The sequence below is a fragment of the Medicago sativa genome, chromosome 2 (genome assembly GCF_051527215.1).
Source record: "Medicago sativa cultivar Bolivia chromosome 2, Bolivia_mono, whole genome shotgun sequence".
In the NCBI taxonomy this organism is placed as follows: Eukaryota; Viridiplantae; Streptophyta; class Magnoliopsida; order Fabales; family Fabaceae; genus Medicago; species Medicago sativa.
Window position 1 is genome coordinate 61218770 of NC_140750.1, and position 17432 is coordinate 61236201.

Genomic DNA, 17432 nt, shown 5'->3' on the forward strand with positions numbered 1-17432 from the left:
ATTTTCAGAAAATAAAAGACATCAGATAATAAAAAAGCGATGCTGGAACAAATAGAGGTATTAAGTTTGCAAGTTTTTTAATTATTTGTGTATCAGAATTTGTAATATAACTTACATTTTTTATTTAACATCTCTCAATGTGTAGAAACGATTTGAGTTTGTTCCTCCAATAACTGATGAATTGCGAGAAATTATAAAATCTAATTTGAATGAAAAATGGAGACAATGGAAGGGTGATTTAAAGGCAGCTGGATTTGACTCAAGTAAAACAGTAGTTGAAATTGTATCTGGAATTGAGTTACGTGATGCTAGGATTGACGAAGCTCAATATCGTGGGTTGGTTGAATATTGGTTCTCCGATGAAGCAAAAGTAAGTCCAAGTCATACATATTAACGTAATACACTAAAATGTGTATAATTATGGAACGCAGAATGTAAATATCTATCATTATGTGCGAGTTTCAATGTAAATATCTTGACTGTAAGCTGCAAGAATGAAAAAGGGAAAAGGAGTGATGCCTGGACGTCAAAATATCTAACAATTGTCAATGGAAAAGCTGCAAGAATGATTGTAAGCATCTAACATTTTTGGAACGCAGAATGATTCTCTGTTTTCCTGATTTTTGAATGGAATGCCTGTTATACCATTTGAAAGTATGATATCTTGTTGCTGTTTGCTACTGTTTGATTTCTTGCTGCTGTTTGATTTCTTGTAGTAAATGCTTGAGTAAATATTTTTGTCACTATGTTTTGCCAACTGCTTTTGTATTAACAGCAGCGCCAAGAAACTCTAATGCCTTTTCATGCCTGATTGCCAACTGTTTTTAATTCTGTTTTGGGTTTTAGGAAGAACTAAAAAAACATAGTAATGAGGCTGGAACATCTCAATCAACTCAAAACAAGCAGGGTTCTATGTCTTGGAAGGATGACATATTTTCTAAAGTACAAGGAGATGCAAAGAAGGGGCGCGTGCGATGTATGGGAAAGTTACCTAAATCTAAAAAATCAAAGGTTGATTTGTCTGAAAATGAAGAGCTGCGTGATAGAGTTAAGACTATGGAGGGCTTGTTAGCAGATGTCATGACTTTGATTCAAAGTCGATTTTCTGCAGAAGATGTGAATGAGATAATACAAGCTGCTAGACAGGTACTTCTGAATTTACTAATCTTCGTATAAAAATACAAGTTGCTTCATTGATTTAAGAGAACATGGAATTTATATAATTACATGTTTATGAAAACAATGCTAGTTTTGTGTTTGAGTCACACAATTCGCTGAATTTTGCACGTGGTGGTTCACACCATTTAGCAATACTCTTGATTTATTACTAATCTTTATCTGCAATTTTTGACTTTTTGTGATATAGGTTACTGATGCTTCTAGTGTTCCTAACCCTTTGAATTCCCCTAGTCCAAGCAATAATGAAGATAATGAAAATGGTATTCAATTAAATATCACTGAAGTTGTTAATATTTTATTTGTTTTTTAGGAGTGATATTCTCAATGATGAATTGTGTTATTATTCATCTTTTCTTTTTATTTCGTGTAGGTGAAGATGAGGCTAATATGGAGACTTGAAGATGGAAATTTGAAATTGGAAACTAGGCTAGACTTTGTTTTGGTTCTTTTCTTTATTGGCATAGTTATAAGGCTTTGTATGCCGAATATGGTTATGTCTTGTTTTGGTTAATGCTCTAAAGTACAATAGGATTGACATGATTTAGCTTGTGTTAATTTCTATGTTTGGAAGAATTGGTGTTAATCTTCAATATATATGGTATGGAATCTTGTTTTGGTTTCTAAATATATCCATTTAACTGCCTAGTTTGTAATTTGATTAATTTCATAAAATAAAATTTTCAAATAATATAGCATCAAGAACGTGGTGTGTACATTAATTGCAATGAAATGCGTACGATAACGAATTTATACAAACAAATGATAGGTCTCGGCTCGGCAAGTTTTTAGTGACGGAAATGGTCGTAGGTAAAAACAATTTGCAGTTCTATACCTACGTCCAAATCTATAGGTAAAAAGCATTCCTAATTCAGATTAGGTTCTATACCTACGCCCAAAATCCGTAGGTAAAGCATTATTGTCTAGTCCAACGGCTATTGATACCGTAACTATAGGATGTAGTGACGGCTCAAATCCGTAGGTATAACACCAGTATCCACCACGAAAAAAATGGCCGTAGGTATAGGTATTTAGACATATACCTACGGCGAAAGGATATTTACCTACGGTTTTTGGCTGTCACTAAATGTCAAGTTTCTTGTAGTGATAGTTACTTGCTTTGCAAGTTAGTTCGATATAAATGATTCCAACGTTCACTTTCATTCACTAATGAGAATATAGAATTACAGTCTATTGCATATATCTCTTCTCAATCTCAATTTCTCTTTGAAACTTCATTGCTTGAGTTACAAGAAAGCTTTACTACGCTAACAATTCCGAATAGAAAGAAATTTATTCAAGTATTGTAAAGCCTCAACTTAAGATGCACTTTTCAAGCATAAACATTTTGTATAGATTTTTTTATATAGACATGAGAGCATAAATATACCTTGAATTGAGCAGAAAACAATAAGTTAAGTAAATCTGACACTCAAAATGTAAAGCTGCTGTCGTGTTTACTTGGTACTCCATAGACAAGTACAAATTGACAACATCAAAATTTAACACAAGGAAAGTATATGAGTTATTTCATTTTATTATCATAATATTTGACTTTCAGTGTATCATGTATGGACTTCTTTGCAAGTAGTATCATTATAAGCAAAGTAAGAGAAAAACGATAGAAGGAAGAAATTGCCGTGAACGGCATAGAAAGAAAAGCATTGAAGTATGTAAATTTTATTTCTTCTTTGCAAAGAGTCGTAATGGTAATGGTACCAACAATATGGATCACCTGCGAATAAAAAATAAATCACTAATCAAGAAAGGAGAAGGTTAAACGACGTCCCAGAACATTGGTTAAACGATTAAAATAAGTAAATTCTTATTAAAAAGTTGTGTAATTAATGCTTAATCACCAATAACAACTTGTATTTTTAAAACAAAGTTTCAAATTATGGATTCTTAACCATTGTTTCCGAAACACCTGTTAGTAAGACCCAAAAATACGGAAGAATTTTTTTTTTTTCGAACAAATACGGAAGAAATATTCACCTTTATAATTCCAAGTTTCTATTATTCACTCCATTAGGGACATTTCCTATTCCTTCCAGGTCCACCATAGTAAAAGCAAACCCCCTCGTTATCAATCCCTTTTATTATATTATAACAATTTGGTTCTGTTGCATACACATTGAGGGTTCTGTTGCATACACATTGAGATTTGATAATGGAATCAACCTGTTATCAGAATTCACAACTTGCATGTCCCTAAAATATGAAGCTTTTGAAGAACCCTCATCTGCAAAATGTCCACTACCCATTTGGGTTGATGAGTGTGTCCCAGTTGACCTTATATACACTTCTCCACCAAATTCAACTTTAGTTGCACTATCCTTTAAACTTGTGAACAAAGAGGATGGCCAATATCCAATTATGTTTCCAGATCCATATGAAAGCCACCAATTCCCATTTTTTTTTATCCTACACAAAAAAAAATATATAACCTTAATAAAAATATCGTGTTTTAGACGAGATATCTACCAAATTATCCATAATCCAAAGTCAATTTAATAATCTGAGTAGAAAATTACCTTATAGATTAATAAAGTAATTGCAGTTTGCCGTCCATTATACATAGAAATTGGAGAAATCGCACCTCCAAGTGCAAATGTTTTGCTAGTTTGAACAAACCCTGGACAACGTAAATTGTAGCATCCAGTTTGTTTATATGCATCAGCCTGCAATTACTACTACTACTATTAGCATCATTTTCCTTTTAATATATATTAAATCATCAAGACCAAATAAACAACTTGAAAATAATTAATTTGATTTTATAATCCTATAAAAAAAAAATTCATGAATACCCCTATATTAGTTAATCTTCATGTCACTAATTTACTTACTCTTAACATTTTCTCCTATAATAAATAAGGACACAAATTAAATTTAACATTTAATACATTTTAAAATTGGTCAATGTTTCTTATAATAAATGGACCAATTTTTTTTAATCTTTTGTTTCTTATAAAAATAATCCAGCTAGTATGTTAGGGCATAAATTACTTACCGTCCAATTCCTTCAAAAAAAAAAAAATTACTTACCGTCCAATAGACAAACAATCTAGGGCGACAGTCCCCGTAGATCTGGTGGCTCACCTGCATAAAAATGACTTGATCTTAACTTTATTGGCTAAAATACAAAATTAAGTACGTTGCGGGAAAAAGAGGTAGATATTGTTGACATGCTCGTTGTCTTTTGAATGCATGAGTGATGTAGCACTTGAAAGTTTAAACATCTGGGAAATTATGTTATAAATAGTTATTTATAGTTACAGGTTGCTACATTAAGTTACTTGATGATAACTTATGTAACAATTTATATGAGTTAAACCTTGTTTTCATAACTGATCTATATAAGTAACATAAGGTAACTCTATGTGATTAGTCATTTTGGAAATAAAATACTTGGGCATGTGATGTGAGGTAATTCATGAAAGAAAATTTGTGATATTGACATATCAAAGGGCATAGTGAGACTAACATGATTATTGACGTATAGTGATAATATATACAAATTAAATGGTGTTGGCATACCTGCCAACCAGCTTCAATGGTATTGGCATTTCTACCAGTGACGAGCCATATTTGAGACAAGCTGAATTCTTTTTCACCTTCCACATGGGGGGCCCACACGTTTATTGAAGCCTTTGCTCCATAGTACCGATCTCCAGTTACAGACCCATATGAATGCTGCGGAGTGTAAAGTAATAAGTGATAGCGCAGCAACACTTGTTCAACAAGTTAAGAATTAGGGTTTTGAGTTTGTGTTGGTTTTAGAGAGAATTGAAGAATGAGAATGGAAGTAATAAACTTGTATTATTGAGATATGTAAAACTATACAAGGAATGAGCTTAAATACAAGCATTTGCTAGGTTACTTGAAGTACAAGTAAAGTAACAACCCTAACAACCATAAGCTAGATTCTAGGAATTTTAAAACAACTTTATAACAAACTAAAATCCCTAATGTGATTAATCAGATAAGCTTGATTATATCACTTGTAACAACATGAATTAAAGCAAACTAACAATAAGAAGAATCCATTTGTTATTTCATTTTTAATATCGTTGAAGCAATCATATAAAAAATTAAATTAAAAGAGACAATATTATAGATGCATGATGAAACAATAAATTTTTTGTTTGACACTTTTTTTTTAAAACCGAGTATATGGTCCATACATCGAACTGTGTTAAAGTCTCAAGTTTTGTGAGACTTAAATGGATGGTAAATTTTCTTTAGAACTTTTAACGTTATCGCATGCATAAATTCAAATTCGAACATGAACCATTTGTCAATTTAAAAAAGATTTGTATCATCTCATGGAAACGTTTTTGGTTTAACCATGAAGTTTTGTGAGCACTTTCAATTAGAAAAAGGATTCAATTTGACGACTAAAGAAAGATAGAAAATTGAAAACTTTTTTCTTTTTCAAAAGAAATAGATAGAAATAGTTAATTATGCTTTTTGTGTCAAAAAAAAGTTAATTATGCTTTTATCAAACAAAATTTTGTACAATAACAGCATAACCCTCTAAAAGGGATTAGAAGCGCAACTTGTTACTCACTTTCCTTTCATTCATTTATAGTTTTATATATATATTTGCATTTATCCCTCTAAAAAAATTATTATTTGCATGAAAATAAAAAAGAAGGAAAAAATCAGAGAACAAAAAATATCAAGAAACAAAAAAATATGAGTTCTGTGATTGCATACCACATGTTTATATTTAGTGGTATCCACTCGGACTTGGTTTAATTTTCTTCCAAACGTGTTAATAGAGCTCGCTCTTAATATATCCTCCTTTTTTGTTCTTCTGATTGGAATTGTTCCTTCTGGACATGATTCACCTGATAAGCTCCACAATTGAAAGTTGTCACTTAAAATATCCATTTGGTTATGGCCTCTTGGTCTTTCTTGAGGATCCTATATATAAATATGCATGAAAATTATCAATTACAAAGTTGGAATATAATAGCTTAATTAGTTTCAAAAAATATATTTATGAATTTTTCTTAATTCAATTGACGAAAAATACCAATGGTTTTTGTCCTTTCAATAGAAGATGATCAAAAGCTGGTTGTTTGTGGGACAAAACACAATCTATAATATCACCATCCGGACTCTGAAAATGAAAACAAATGGATATTATAGACAGAATACAGTCTATAATATCGCCATCCAGACTCTGGAAATGAAAACAAACACAAAATACCACCACCACCACTACCACTACCACCACTATATGAGTTAGTCAATGGAAAAAGGATAAGAGTTTAACATACATAATTATATGCAAAATACTAGTGTGTCCAAGAAAAATTCCACAAAATCTGACGAATGACTTTTAAGCATTGACTTTCTACCTCTTAATTCTAATCTTCCAACATTCTTATTATTATGTATTGGTTAGGATACTCTAAATTTAAGATTATCTTCATTTCTTTTATTTGAAGAGACAAAAATATAAAGAAGTTTTAAAAATATTTTTTAGTTATATGAATTTATAAGCTATCCGTCATAAACTAATACTCCGTCCGGTCACATTTATAAGCAAAAAAGTATTTTTTAGATTCATTCAATATTTAATGTATTTGGTCTATATATAGACCAAATACATTATGTATTCAAGAACCTTAAAAGTTCTTTTTTGCTTATAAATGTGACCGGAGAGAGTATAGTGTGTTTGTCATATAGATTCTAAATATTTGTCAAAAAAAAAAAATAGAGATCCTAAATAGAAAAGGATGGTACTCAATAAACCCCTTAAAATTGTTCAATACCTTTCCACAAAATTGATCGAAAGTTACGATCTGATTTTAGCGACACACAAAAACAATCGATCGGAAGCAAAATTGAAGAGCCTATTGAAGAATCATCGTAGAAAAAAACTTATTCAAGCGCCCAAAATTGTACAAATGATTGTGTGATTGGGTTCGTGTAATGATTGGACAATCAAATTGAGAAGAAGATCAAGTTAATACCTCATGATAATGTAGCCATGGAGGTGCAAGCGGCAGGGACGAAACGGAAACTATGTCTGGTGGATCTGATAGACAAATCCTAGGCTAGTTAAGCGCAATAGCAAGTTTGGAAACCCTTGGGTCGGTCACTACTGAAGAATGATGTTGCTTGTCAACGTCATTGAAGGTTGCCTTCGTCTTGCCACAACCATCGAGTTCAACGACGGAATGAAGAGAACCTTAGAGCATGTTAGGCGCAACATAATCTGCAATTAATTGTTCAAACGCTTGATCACCACTCAAATTAGAAGCATCTACAACTGGAAAAGCATCCAACCAAGCTTCTGAACTTATCAACTCATCAGTGCTGTACGGTGTCGCCGCCATCTGTTCCGTATATGAAATACTCGGATTCAGAGCACTGTTATCAACAAGGGATTTTGAAGCATCAATCTCGTCGTGATTTAGGTCTATCATTGTTTTAAGCATATGAACCGGTTCATTTGACAACGATTGAGCAGATGAGTTCGAACCACCATTAGAAGCGGAACCCACTTGAAGTGCAACCAATTGTGTAATACCCACACTAAACGTATCTAGAAAGTTTAGCGTGTGCATTAATTTAGTACTGGATACATTAAAAATTTCCAACATAAAAACTTCGAATGAATATCTTATACAACAATGTGCGTTCGTACAATAATATTACAACTCAAACTTTTCTAAAACATAGTAATGTGTCCTTGCATAACCATATCATCCTGCAGCTGGTACGAACGATCACCTGCTGAACATCCATTCGGCTACTAGCTTGCCATCCAACCTCTTTTATCTGAAACAAATAAGGATTGGGATGAGACATAATGTCTCAGTGAGTTCCAACTAACCCTAGGCTATAGGTAACCTCGGCGAAAACCTACGGTCACCTCGTGACTACAATACAACCTGCCGGTTGATTATACGTGTTTGGGGACTTGCATTACTTAGACGGTCGTGCAAACTAGGGCCGTCATAAGATTCTTCTTACCTTGTTATAGGTCTCACTTCTTATACGTGTCATGGCGGTTAAGGGGAATCTAAAACTGCATTGCCAAGAATACGCTCTACATATCGAGGCCTAAGCATAACATAATCATGACACGATTCTAAACCGGACGATTAGGGGAAAACTAAGATCGTCATCGGCATAACTTTCTCTATTTGCTCTATGCATACTTACGTTGTGTCTAACAACATACCTTATCTTGCTATCATACTATTTCTTGACGATCTACGCCAAGGCTCTACTAATTCTTGACGATCTACGTCAAGGCTCTATGACATAACATAAACATGTCTAATAATTATGCATAGTCAAATTCATTAGGTTAGCGTTTAACAACCAAATAATATTTGAGTTCATTTTACGGAAAGCCCCGGGCGGAGTAAACCCGAACGCAATCCCTATCTAACCGATGGAAACCTATCTAAGGTATAACCAACGGCACTCCCTCAATGGCGTGCGGGATCCTTACGGCTAACCCCGTTTCACCTAGTGGAAACCCCTTGAGCCAACCTAGTATGGATCACAAGGGACACGACACCTACATCATTATTAAAGTTTTGGTCTATTCATGCATGAGTATTAAATCTATACATGCTAACTCTTTTACCTCGGATTGCTATACGATCCAACTAGAGGTAAACTATATGCTTGCTTAACTTACTGTGTGAAGAGATGTCTAATCAATTCATGTCTAGTCATGCTTGCATGACCGTTCTAGTTCCTATATGAAGAGAATACTTTATATCACTTCGCGTCTTATCAAGCATATTCTCATATCTAGCATTCTATTTCTTACATACTATTCTAGTTCTTGACAAGCTATGTCAAGGCTCTACTTTAATCCCTTTCTTAGTTCATTTCTACCCGAGTATTCGGCTAAAACTCTCTCGTGCCGTTCTTGATGTACATGTTAAGATTACCATGATTCTTGATTCGAGGATCATTTGATGTTATGTGCATTTCCTAGATGTTGTTTTGGGGTTACAAAGTTATAAAACGATGAAAGAAAGGCTCTGGAATGCACCACCGACCCTAGAATGGACCAACAGGCCAAAAGTAGGCCAAAACAGAGAATTTCGCTATTAGCTAACTTTTTCTGGGCAGGTTCTGAAAATTTAGCTATTAGCGAAAATTGAGCTAATAGCGACTTTCTTCTGGGTAATTTCGCTATTAGCGAAAATTGAGCTAATAGCGAGTTTCTTCGGGTCTGTGGTGTAAATTTTGCAATTTTGGCCCAAAACTCATCCAATTCGATCCTGCAGTGCACTATGAACATCCAGCAACTTATATATCATTATAAAACATCTTTCATGGCAATTTTAACATGAACAAAGCAAGATCAAAGGAAAGGGTACAAAAATCTTATTTTTCTAAACTTAACTTATTTCATGTTTTCCTTGCAAAATTAAGCACATAATCCCAAAGGTAGGTTCTATCTAAGAACTCACATGATAATTGTAGCATCTTCAAGTCTCAACATCAACCTTTCTCCAATCCAAACCCTAGCTTGGTCCTCTTACATCATAGCTCAAACCATTCCAATCTTGAGGTTTTCTTGCAATTTAAAGCACCTTAATCCATGTTTGTTCATCAATTGCATAAAACTTGGAAGCTTGAGGGAAAGAGATTGAGGAATGGGGGCGCCATCTAGAGAGAAGGAGGAGAGAAAATCTTTTCTCAAACCTAGAGAGAGAAAGAGCAATGGAAAATGAAGATTTTGGCCCCAAAATCACTTATATACCTCTTTGCGTGCAAGTACCAGAATGCCCTTCGTCTTAACCGTTTTATCTTGACACTGATACGTAAGTCCTTACTTGACTGATATTACATAATAATATCTTCCGTCGTTCTTACTTTCCGTAACATTAATCCTCTGACATGATCGACTGGTAATATTCTGATACTGACAAGCGGGATATTACAAATTGCGCCTCAATACGATCGATACGCGAGATGGAAACTGGGTGTGACTGCATATATTCAGCGTGACGTACTTCTTCATCTTCCATGAACTTCTTCAATGTTGCATTGATGCCTTGGATGGCTGCCTCCAACTCGTTCATACAAATATCATCCTCCGCCATGGTGATCAATGAAAGCACCAATGTAATGATCTCAAAATTAAGAGTGTAATAAAAATGATAATTGCGAATTGATTATTGAATGAAGAGTAAAAGTGATAGATTAGAACTCAATTAAAATTGATGTTCTTAGTACATAAAGGATAAATGAAAAGATAGAAGAAATTACTCTACTATAGAGTACCAAAGAGAGAGAGAGGAGAGACTTTCATCATTTTTCTTTCATACCCTTTCTTCCAATCATTGGTCCCTTTTATAGAGGTTAAGAAAATATTATTCCCTTAATTATTGGATCAAGTGACACGTGTCCCATATAATATTTTGGATCATAACAGTCCGTCCCCTTGGTGTTTGTGTGACTATCGTGCCTTGCACTGAAATAGTGGTAAACAACTAAACAAACATGCTTCGTAAAAAAATAAACAAACATGCATCACCCACCTCTTAGATGTGTTTCCTTAATATAAGCAAAAATCCAATTTCTAGGTTCATTTAATTAATGATGTATGTAGTCTTTATTATAAGCTACATACATCATTTATTGAATGAATCTAAAAAGTGGATTTTTGCTTATATTAGTGACCGAAACGTGTATTCTATTGGGATTTGGAAGAATTTTAGTGATTTTTTATGATGAAAAAGTCTTCATAGTACATAACAAAACATTGGATGTATTCTATTGGGATTTGGAAGGATTTTCGTGATTTTTTATGATGAAAAGTCTTCATAGTACATAGCAAAACTTTTGTTTAATTAGGATATTTTAAGCTTTTAAATATAGGAAAACGCTAATGAATATGTGCATAAGACATTGCTTTAATAAACAAGTATTAAAATAATATGTTAAAAAAATCTTTCAAAACTACTTCCTCCGTCCTAGAATATCTGAACCAAAATAACTGAGTCATTTCAATTTTCAATACAACTTTCATCATTCCCAGTACAATATAACTCTAATTAATATTACTTTCATCATTCTCAATTCAATATATTCTACTTTCCCCTTTATTTATACATTTTTCTTAATCTGTGTGAAAAACCAAACTGGCTCAGATATACCGGGACAGAGGGAGTACTATTTTTAACTTCTTTTCGGGACATTAGTTAGAATGACCCTTTTTCTGTGGTGTCCAGGGTTCGAACATCAGACTTTGTATATATTATGCATTGTTCATACCGACGGAGCTAAGCTCACAGGGATAGTTAAATTGACCCTTTAATATAAGTATAAAAATTTTGTGATTAAGAAGTTGTGGCATTAAAAAAATCTTCAACTTCCATGGATTATTTAAAAAAAAAAAAAGATTTTAATGGATATTCTAGTAAGTTTTTAGCTAGGAGTGATATTTGTACAACCAATTGTTGTACAACTTGTGTGACAACCCTTTTTCTCTCTTCTTATTGGATAAAAAGAATAGAGAGAGAATGAAGAAGAGAGAGAATAAAAACACATGTGAGTATGAGAGAGAGGGTTGTCACAACAGTTGTCAAAAATTGGTTGTACAAATATCATTTCTCTTTCCAATATCATGAGATTTCAATGGTTTCTCATCATCCCTATTCTCTCATTCCCTTTTCTCTCATTTCTTCGTTTCTTTTATGTTCAACTCGTTATATAATTCCCATCTTTCCAATTTTATCCTCCACTTTTGTTATAACTTTTATACATTTATATATTTTTCATTTCTTTTTGTTTTCGCCGATGTTTTTCTCCACTTTGTCAGCCCTTGAAACATTATTGTTGGATAAGCATAAAATAAAAAAGGCTTTATCCTTCTTTCATCTATGTGAAGTCAAATTTTCCATTAATCTTAGAGACTATATTGATACCTCTTAAAATTCCAAATCCAATACATCGTGCTTGATTGGAACAGGGCCGTTCCTAGAGTTTTATGGGCCTTAGGCATAATATAAAAAAAGGGCCTTTACATAATACATCATAATTTTTTTTAGCTCATTGTTGTGTTTTTTTAGCTCTTTATTTCATTTTTTTATTTCGCTTTTCACTACCAAATAAATGTTTTTGAGACAACATCTGAAAATAAATTAAATAATCTACATACACCAAAATAAAATAAAATATCGTAGAAGTAGAGAAAAATAGCACATGCGAAGTAGAATGAAATTTTAGCACCTCATTTTCAACTAAAATAAAATTTGCTTTGTTATGAAAATTATCCTAATTTCCTGGATAATAAATATCGTCGATATTTTTAATATTAATGAAGCACATTATTAGGAACAAAGGGCCCAAAAAAATATCACCAATTTCTTCGATAATAAATTTTCGAGCATATTATTAAGAACAACCAATTTTTTTTTATAGGAGGGTGTATATAGAAATTTTTGTGCTGCATGGGATATTATATAGCAAATCTCACTAAAAGGGTCAAAAACATTAACAGATTTCAGCCCATTCCTATATCATGTCAATGTTTGGGCCTTTTCAGAGAATTTTGCTATATATACTCCCAAAAATCCAAATATTTCTATATACACCCCCACCTTAAAAAAAAATTGTTGGGCCCCTACCGACAAGGGCCCTAGGCCGTCGCACTCGCGGCCTATGCCCTAGGGACGGCCCTGGATTGGAAGAAGATGGAGAGGAGGAGAGGAAATAGAAGAGAATGTTTAAAATTCTGTTTATTTGGTTCAATTTTTAAAAGGTGACGTAGAGGGAAGGGAAACAACAATCCTCTTATTCCATTTATTTGCTTGGTTCCATTTCGGGTGTTTTTTTTACTAAAACAAAACGATATTCATTTATTCAAATTGATAGAGTATATCATTTAACATCGCTAAGAACGTAAATAATGAATCTACGAACAAACTCACAACATTCAAGTTAATAGCATACAACATAAAAATGGCTATAAATAATATGATAAATATAAAATGACTGAAATACTCATGTCGTTTGATTTGCAATGTTGACGCTTATATCATTGCTTGAATAGATGATCTGTCAATAAGAACCAAATGAATATTGCAACAAGACAAGAAATCAAACAACGCCGCACAAGACGACATACAACACAGCGCCACACCCAGACAACGAAATCACAATGGAGAAATTATCTTGATCTATGTAAAAATCATTTATTTAGATTGAAATAGAGAGGAAAAGATGAAGATGGGTGATTTCGGGTCAAAAATTGACCTAAAACTACCTCTCAATGTAGATAATGAAAGAGAACAGAGAGAGAGAGAGAGAGAGAGAGAGAGAGAGAGAGAGAGAGATAGATAGAGAGGGAGAGGGAGAGGGAGAGGGGGAGAGAGGGAAAGAGAGAGAGAGCGAGAGAGAGAGAGAGAGAGAGAGAGAGAGAGAGAGAGAGAGAGAGAGAGAGAGAGAGAGAGCTAGGGTAAAATGTTGGAGATGGAGGAGTTAGAGAGAAAAAATATTTACGTTGTTGAGAACTTGTTAAGAAAATAATATAGTAAAAATAATGCTGCTTCTGGTGCTTGTGAGTGACTTTCTTCTTGTGTTTACATTGTCTGGATTATATTTGTTTATGCCTTGTGTTAGTACGTTACTGCTTGTTAGTAAATTTGTTTGTTTCATATAATTGAAAACATATTTTCTTCGCTATTTGTCGTCACTATTATTTTATTTTGGTTTCTATTATATTTGGTTATCATGTACTTGTTTTCATGTTGTGTTTTTAGTGGTGGTAATGTGTCCATTTTTTAATTCATTGACTTAACAAAAACAACATAAGTATAGGATTAAATTGAACATAATTTTTATTTTGAATCCGATCACCTCAAATTAGTTTAATTCATTGACTTAACAAAAGAACACAAGTATAGGCTTACAAATCATACACTACTAGAAAACTCGGATTTAGCGACGGCAGTTTTCCGTCGCAAAATGGGCAAAAATCCGTAGCAAACGATTTTCTGACGGATTTTGCGACGCGGCAGAAATCCGTCGTAATAATGGGGGTCGGAAAACATTAGCGAGGGAAAATCAATTCCGTCACTCATTGCTACGGAAGACAACCGGTCGCAAACACCAAAAATCCGTCGTAAAACCTCTCATAAAATGGATATGTGTCACCCATTTTTCCGTCACAAAATACCGACGTTTTACCTATCCGTCACAAATTTCTGAGGGATAAAACCGTTGCAAATTTCTGAGAGAATACTTCGGTCGTAAAACTTCTGGGAATTTAACTAGCGTCGGAGGGATGGCGGACGCTACTCTGCTACACAAAAATTTTGTGACTTTTTAAATTCCGTCACAAATACGAAGCTTTTTTTTTTTTCCCTCTAAAAATTAGATTAGGAAATTTCTCAATTTCTTCTCAAAACACTTTTGAAATATAAAAAAGGTGATGAAAAATTACAATATAAAATACATTAATATGATAAGATATGATAAAAATCACATTAATATTTGATAAAAAAACCTTTTTGGTTGCGTTCACAAAAATCACACTACTTATCTTTTGCATGAAAATATATTCAAATAATTACTAAATAGTATTAGAACATTTACTTTAAATTAAAAGTTATACTAAAATTCTCAATAATATGATAAATAATCAAGTAAGTGGACATAGATGTTGATCCTAACTCGAACGATGAGGTCGATAAGGAGGTAGATGTGAATGGCCTTGTTGAAAAGACTCCATGAATTTCTGGAACTGCTCTCGGAGCAATCGCGAATCCTCCTGTGACTGTTGTGACTGCTCTCGAGCTAAACGTGACTCCTCCTGTGATGCACGGATTAATTCCTCATTATTCTTCAACCGCTCCTTGAGTTCCATGTTTTCAGCTGACATTTTAGATATTGTAGTCCTCATATGCTCATATTCAGATGGTGAGATGCCGTCAGATGATCTGGATGAAGAAGGCTTGTATTTTCCTGCCTCTATCCCCAAACCATATATGCGTTCTTTCTTGTCGACTCCTCCAACTACGTCCAAGAAGATGAAGTTATATGACTGATGGTCATTAGACACATCATCCCCCTCTGTTTGCTGTGAGTTCCTTTCAAAAATCCGTCTTTCATATTCATCCTACAAAATTAAGAGTTCGTCTTAATTCTTACGTACAAAAATATAAAATTAAATTAATTGCTACAATTAAATTCATATATAAACCAACCAATAACAACTTAAACAAATTAAAACTAGCTTTTAATTAATAACTAAGTTATCATGACTTCTTTCCAAGTGAAGAAACATAAGATCATCATGTTCAGATGTCAGAACCTGATGAACAATAATAAGCATGCATAACGTTAAAAACTATGGCACAAAAGCAAGTAACATACAACAATAAACATGATTAGATAACCAAAAACAATTATAGCACATGATGACAAAGTTATAGTGTAGCAGCATGCATCAATACACATAAGGACAGTTATAAATACTAATTTCAAAGTTTTTCCAATTACCTTGACTTTCCACCAACATACAAAGTCCACCAAAGGATGTAACTAATTCTAGAAAATTTTCAATTGTTTTATGTTTATTTGACAAAAGGCTGGAAATGATAATCTCATCAATTGTAACTTACCGCAACCATTTGAGATTTGGAGGATACCCACTTTGATGGATAGCCTTTCATTTTGTGTGTCTTTATATACACCTCCCAGCAGCTTGGAGTTGAGTCAATTTTCTATAGTACAAAATAAATAAATAGATTAGTATTATGGTTAATTTATATCACTATGCTTTACTGCAAAAAAAATGTGTTTACTTACTAATCTTTTAGAATGCTCGATTGTTGGAATTGACCCACAAGTGTGCAATCGACCATCAGAGGATCTTCTATTTTTCTTATTAACTTCTGCCTTGTCCTTCCATTTACTATCTTCCCAATTTTGTTCCAATTTTTCACGCAATTGAACAGGGATCCATTCGCCTTTGTCTATTCCTTTTCGTACCCGATACATTGTATTTTGGTACCGTTCAGATGCCTTATTATGATAAGTCTTCTCTATGTCTTGCTCATGCTCAGGAAGCCAATTATATATCTTCTGCAATACAAGCAATGTATAATATAGGATAAACCGGACATGGATATAATATAGCAATTGAAAAGTAAGCATCAATTATTTTAGACATGTTAAAATGTTATTGTGTATCTAAATTTGCAGTATTTTGATCTGTACTAGTATAAAAAGTCTAAAAAAAGTAAATAAAAAAATCATAAATTACAACTAGATGTCTGCGAACCTTCAACCCCAACAGGATTCAATAAGATATGGCTACTATTTCAAAGTTTAATAGAAGTTTGACTAAAGAAGTTAGTAGTTACGATTCTACTGGGAGTTTGTCACAGAATTGATGCATTAGAATTCTATAATAAGGGAATCATGGACTCACTTCATACTCAAGTATAAGCAGAAGTACTTTTTTTCACACTTATTAAGGACGGTAGTTAAGTGCATATAATTTCCTTGATTTCATGTAAAAAGAGATTAAGAAAAGGGTGATGCTCCACTGGAGAAGCTATAGTTAGTACCAATCCGAAAACAACATCACCTAAGGGCTGTATATATGTTAATTGGTGTAACTTATCATTTTATAGTTTTCATAAGAGACTAGTAACAAATTCCATTCCATACCCTCCAAAGTTGGGAGGGAGCCAAAAATGATGGTAGGCAGTGCAGTGGAATATAATATATACCAGCAATTCCAAATAAAAAATGGACTAGAGATAACTTCAACCGACAATTCCAAATAAAAAATGGACTGAGCGGTAAATCTAACAACGAGGACGTTAAACATAAGTTGGAGGAAGAGAAGGACAGTACCTGAAACTCGTTATACCACAAGTCCGCAAGATTCTTGTCATTTTTCCTTAACTCTGTGTAAGTTGCCCAAGTCCCTCGAAACAGACGTTTCATAATCTTTGTAATGGCACGTGGAGGCTGAACAGCAGGCTCAAACCTATAAAAACAAAATTAAACAAGTAGTAAAATACAAGGATACAAGTTATTATAGAATTAAACGGAAAATATTATAAAAAATCTTACGTTAACTGTGGCCCCGAACGGATCCATATACGCCTATCAGTAGGATCAGTACTCCCAGCTATCGGATACGAATCATCACATGATGATGATGATGCATGTGGATCACCACCAGATACAACATCGGATGGTAAATGTGGCGGGCTATGTGTATTAGAAAGATGTGGACT

At 33.4% G+C, this 17432-nt stretch overlaps 2 protein-coding genes and 2 pseudogenes across 3 annotated transcripts in view; 1 reads left to right on the forward strand and 3 right to left on the reverse strand.

The window, feature by feature from the left end:
* LOC146949377 (protein neprosin-like) overlaps positions 1 to 17432 on the reverse strand; it is a 69447-nt gene that overhangs the window by 30588 nt on the left and 21427 nt on the right. The window lies entirely within an intron of this gene.
* Positions 62 to 1808, forward strand: LOC146949379 (uncharacterized; annotated as a pseudogene). The gene is made up of 5 exons (XR_015027240.1): positions 62 to 571; positions 847 to 1146; positions 1367 to 1439; positions 1550 to 1594; positions 1626 to 1808. The product of XR_015027240.1 is annotated as an uncharacterized LOC146949379 (transcript).
* On the reverse strand, positions 3205 to 7622 carry LOC146949380 (protein neprosin-like; annotated as a pseudogene).
* Positions 14640 to 17196, reverse strand: LOC146949381 (uncharacterized). Its single transcript, XM_085745421.1, has 4 exons — positions 17044 to 17196; positions 15988 to 16263; positions 15801 to 15902; positions 14640 to 15295 (listed from the first exon to the last, which is right to left on the reverse strand). Exons 1-4 carry the CDS (start codon positions 17134 to 17136, stop codon positions 14846 to 14848), a joined length of 921 nt encoding a protein of 306 aa, XP_085601547.1. The 5' UTR covers positions 17137 to 17196; the 3' UTR covers positions 14640 to 14845.